Genomic DNA, 4,738 nt, shown 5'->3' on the forward strand with positions numbered 1-4,738 from the left:
TTTTTTTTTAAAAAAAAAGATGACCGGTAAGGGGATCTTAACCCTTGACTTGGTGTTGTCAGCACCATGTTCAGCCGTGAGCGAACCGGCCATCCCTAGATAGGATCCGAACCCATGGCCTTGGTGTTATCAGCACCACACTCTCCCGAGTGAGCCACGGGCTGGCCCCTAAATGTATTCTTAAAAAGTGGTTTGGCTATAGCAATGATGTGTTATCTATTAACAGTTAAAAGTCTGATGAAAATTTATAGGCCTATGAGCCCCAAATGTGATATACAGAGGTGCTTCAAAAAGTTCACAGAAAAAAGAAACTGAAAGATGATACAGGGCTGGCCAGTTAGCTAAGTTGGTTAGAGCACAGTGTTATAGCACCAAGGTCAAAGGTTCAGATCCCCATACTGGCCAGCCACCAAAAGAAAAAAAAAGAAGAAATAAGAAAGATAATACAAATCTTTCCATGAACTTTTTGAAGACCCCTCATACTTAATGATTAAGTTTTTAACCACAAGAATTATCAATATAACACATTCATTATAAGCACAGGAAAAAATTTTAAAGCTGCCAGTGATACTAAGGGAAGTAGAAAACTAAAACTGCAAAGGACATTACATTTCACTCATGACATCTGAAAGCTTATTTCAAGTTTTGAAAATTCTTTATTGTTACATTGTAAAGAAAATCGGCAAATACAATATATTTATCTAAAAATACTATAAGAAACTTGCACCCAAATAAGTTTTCTAAACCATTCAAAAAATTACTTTAAAAAAAATTTTTATACGATAACGCACTATTTATTATGGGCAAAAATTCTATACATGACATATCTACTTTGGCAACTCTACAAAGGTGTTCATGAAGTTCACAAAAAGGCAAAAATCACATCATAAATCTGTCTCACCTATACTGATTTTCTCCAAAGGAAGCAATATAGAGGTTCTAGCTGTAACAACAACAATATTTGCTCAGTAAAGTAACTTCATTAGAAATATCAGCTCTTCAAAACTGGCTAAAATAATGTTAATTTGAGAATTTGAGAAACAAGTGCATTCTTCTTCATCTAAGCTACACAAATAGTGGGAACTAGTGAGATTCCCTTGTAAAACTACTATTCTGCATTTACAGTACACCAAATATTCTGAAAATCTATTTCTATAAAGATTACTGCCTACAGAATTAAATCCTATAGGTGTACTGGTCATCAATTTAAAATCCATAGGGCCAATGTGATTTCATCACGTTCCCAGTTCCAGCCCTACAAATTTGGACTGGGTTCTTCGGTTCAGAACCCAGATAGCCCTCAGAAAAGAACACTACAACCCCTTCCACTAGAATTAGCAGTCCATCTTTATCTAAACTTCACTTATTCCTCAGTCCATAACTAAATTTGAGATGCAAATAAGCAGAGATATACGGACTACGGATAGTAAAATAACCTTCCAGTTAGAAGATGCCTAAGTACAAAAGAGGCTTCACCTAGCAAGCAAATTAGATGATGGCAAATGCCATACCACATTAGGTCACTTAAGGACTACCAATAGCTACTAATGAAATATATTACACAATGTATAACGTACAGTTAAAAGCATTAAGGAAATGAAAACTCAGAAGCCAAATAATTTGTTATTTCAAATTATACAATAGAGACCTCAAAAGCCAAAAATTACCCATCTGGCAATATTATATATACATTACTTACATATATTATTTTTCTTCCCTCCCACCTGAACTTTCTAGTATGTATGTATGTACGTATGTATGTATTTATTTATTTTTATTTTTATTTTTATTTAAAAAGATGACTTGGTATGGGGATCTTAACCCTTGCATGGTGTTGTCAACACCACGCTCACCCAATAAGCTAACCATTTCTAGTATGTATGTATGTACGTATGTATGTATTTATTTATTTTTATTTTTATTTTTATTTTTATTTAAAAAGATGACTTGGTATGGGGATCTTAACCCTTGCATGGTGTTGTCAACACCACGCTCACCCATTAAGCTAACCAGCCATCCCTATATGGGATCCAAACCCTTGGCCTTGGTGTTATCAGCACCACACTCTCCCGAGTGAGCCACAGGCCAGCCCTCTAGTATGTATTTAATAAGGTATTTTACAAACCTTCTTCTTCACCCTCAGTAGAAACTTCATGATGATTTTGTATCCCATAACTATTTCTTCTCAGTGACTTTCTTCGCCTTTTCACTCTTGAATACATATCCATATTTTCCTTTCAAAGAGAGAAATCTGTCATATATTAACATGGCATTTATTCTCCACTATAAATAACTTCAACCCAATGTGACATGCCTGCTCAATAAAATTTATTGAGCACCTATTTGCAAGGCACAGATTTGTGAAAATGGAGCTTCCTGAACTCAATAAATGAAGAGACAAAATGAAAAAATATATAACATAAAATATTTAAAAATTAAAAACATACAGTGTCAACATACTTACTCCCTCAAGCAAATTATAGCCTAGTAGAAATAAGACAAGTCACAGGTAATTATAAAACAAAGTAAAACAAGTGAAATGCCATGAAGAGAAGTACAAAGTACTCTAGAACTCAAAGAAAAGACCCTCTTCTCTTGGTATAGGATAGGGGGAAGGGATGCAGCATTTGAAATGAACCTTGAAACAAAGGTAGGACTGCATTAACAGAAGTAAAAGACATGGGAACAAGAATGACTTGTTTATTTTGGGGCAATGGTGTGTGAGAAGATAAAGTTGAAGCCAGATTATAAAGGTCAAGGTATTTTTAATTAATTCAGTACACAATAAAAAGCCATTAGAGGTTCAAATCAGAAAGAGTGGCAGAATCAGCAGTGCACGTTAAGATGACTCATCTGGCTGGCAAAAGTGTGCAGGGTCTTTTTTGGAAGGTTGTGGTAAGAGGGGAATAGATAAAAGAAGAAAGCAAGCAATAAAATCCCAAACTAAGTTGGAAATGAAGAGGAAGGAACAATTATGTTAATTCAAAAAAGAAAAAATCAAACTGCTGCTCATTTTCCCTTTAAATTCCTTAATCAAAATAAAAAATATCCGCAAAGGTTACTACAGTTAATATACTCACAAATTCTGTATCTGTCCACATTCGAAGTCGTTCTACTTCTCCTGATCGACGGTTCCGTCTGATGTTGATGTTGTCCATTTCCTGTAGTACAGCCTCAGCAGTACTACAACCAAATAAAACCAGGGTTTAGACAATGGTGGGACCATGCACTGTGTCATACACATAAAAGAGCTCTTCATCAAAGTATAATTAAATCATCTCCGATATGTAAATGCACATAACATACCAATTAAATATCTCTTTCAAAATCGGCATCCACCAGAAGACAATGCCTTATAAAAAAGATGGAACCAGAACATCTTCTACCTTAATATATTTATTAAAATAAAATCTAAAAAAAATAAGGCTTTTGTTCATGTGATTCCAAATTAATAGGGCTGGCCGGTTAGCTCAGTTGGTTAGAGCTCAGCCTTAAACTCAAGGTCACAGGTTCAGATTCCTTACCAGCGAGCCACAAAAAAAAAAAAAAGTTTCCAAATAAATAAATCCATAATGCAAATAACTACAAATAAATGACTACCAGATCCATGGCACTGAAAAAAAATTAATAAATAACTCAATCTTTTTATTTAAAGGTGGCATTAAGAACAACATTGTATAGAACAAAAGGATTTGTGAAAAGTTTATTTTAAAAAGCTAATATGGGCTGGCCCGGTGGCGCGCTGGAGAGTGCACCTCTTGGGAGCGTGGCGGCGCTCCCGCCGAGGGTTCGGATCCCATGTGGAGACCAGTTCCTGCTCACTGGCTGGGCGTGGTGCGGGCGCAACCCCAAGGGTTGCGATCCTGTTGCCGGTCCCCGGTGCGGGCATGACACCAAGGGTTGCGATCCCGTTACCGGTCAGTTAAAAAAAAAAGACAAAAAGGGAAAAAAAAAAAAAGCTAATATAAGGGTAACTGAACAGATATTTTTAGAAATTAGAGTAGAACACTGACATCCAAGAAACACATGCTAACATCTTAGCAATTTTTATTTTATCTTTTTAACAAAATCTTATATAACTTTTACTATGTATCCACATATGGATCTAAGTGTTTAACAAATAGTAATTTATACCCAAATTTGACAGTACCACTATAGAATATAATTTCCTTTCCTGTCAAATAGGGTTTATACCGATCTCCCTCTCCAGGGCCATTATAAGGATTAAGCAGGATGATGCATTATCTGAGATGAATCAAATTTTATGGATGTATATACTGAGCTGATAGTCACCTAGGCTTACTCACTAGCTAAGTGAATCAATCCCACAAACCCCGTCTCAAAATACACCTTCAATTCAAAACAACTTCAATTCAACTCAATTCCAAATCTTGACAAAGCACAATGGAATACATAGTATTTACTATGTATCAATAATGAAACAATGTTGCTTGAAAATTATCAAAAACAGGGGCTGGCCAGTTAACTCAGATGGTTAGAGCATGGCCTTGTAACACCAAGGTCAAAAGTTTCATTCCATACGGGCCAGCCGCCCCCCCCCCCAAAAAAAAGGAAAGAATATTGTCAAAACCATAAATGTTAAATGAGCAAATATCAAAGGACCATAGTAGCAAAGAGACTAAAATTATTTTTTATATTATCTCACTATGCACAAGAGCTTAAAGAAAAGGAGAAAATTAGTTACTACACAAATTATATTAAATCTACTAAAATGACA

The 4,738-nt window shown here is 35.4% G+C and overlaps 1 protein-coding gene across 1 annotated transcript in view; it reads right to left on the reverse strand.

Annotated features, from left to right (window-relative positions):
* Positions 1-4,738, reverse strand: part of ATAD2B (ATPase family, AAA domain containing 2B) — a gene marked incomplete at its 5' end in the record, with an annotated part of 144,646 nt that overhangs the window by 136,568 nt on the left and 3,340 nt on the right. The window contains 2 exons of the mRNA XM_008574432.1: positions 2,126-2,234; positions 3,081-3,183. Coding sequence (XP_008572654.1) covers positions 2,126-2,234; positions 3,081-3,183 — 212 coding nt within the window. The remainder of the gene's footprint in view (positions 1-2,125; positions 2,235-3,080; positions 3,184-4,738) is intronic.

Source organism: Galeopterus variegatus, unplaced genomic scaffold (genome assembly GCF_000696425.1).
Source record: "Galeopterus variegatus unplaced genomic scaffold, G_variegatus-3.0.2 Scaffold1047, whole genome shotgun sequence".
NCBI lineage: Eukaryota > Metazoa > Chordata > Mammalia > Dermoptera > Cynocephalidae > Galeopterus > Galeopterus variegatus.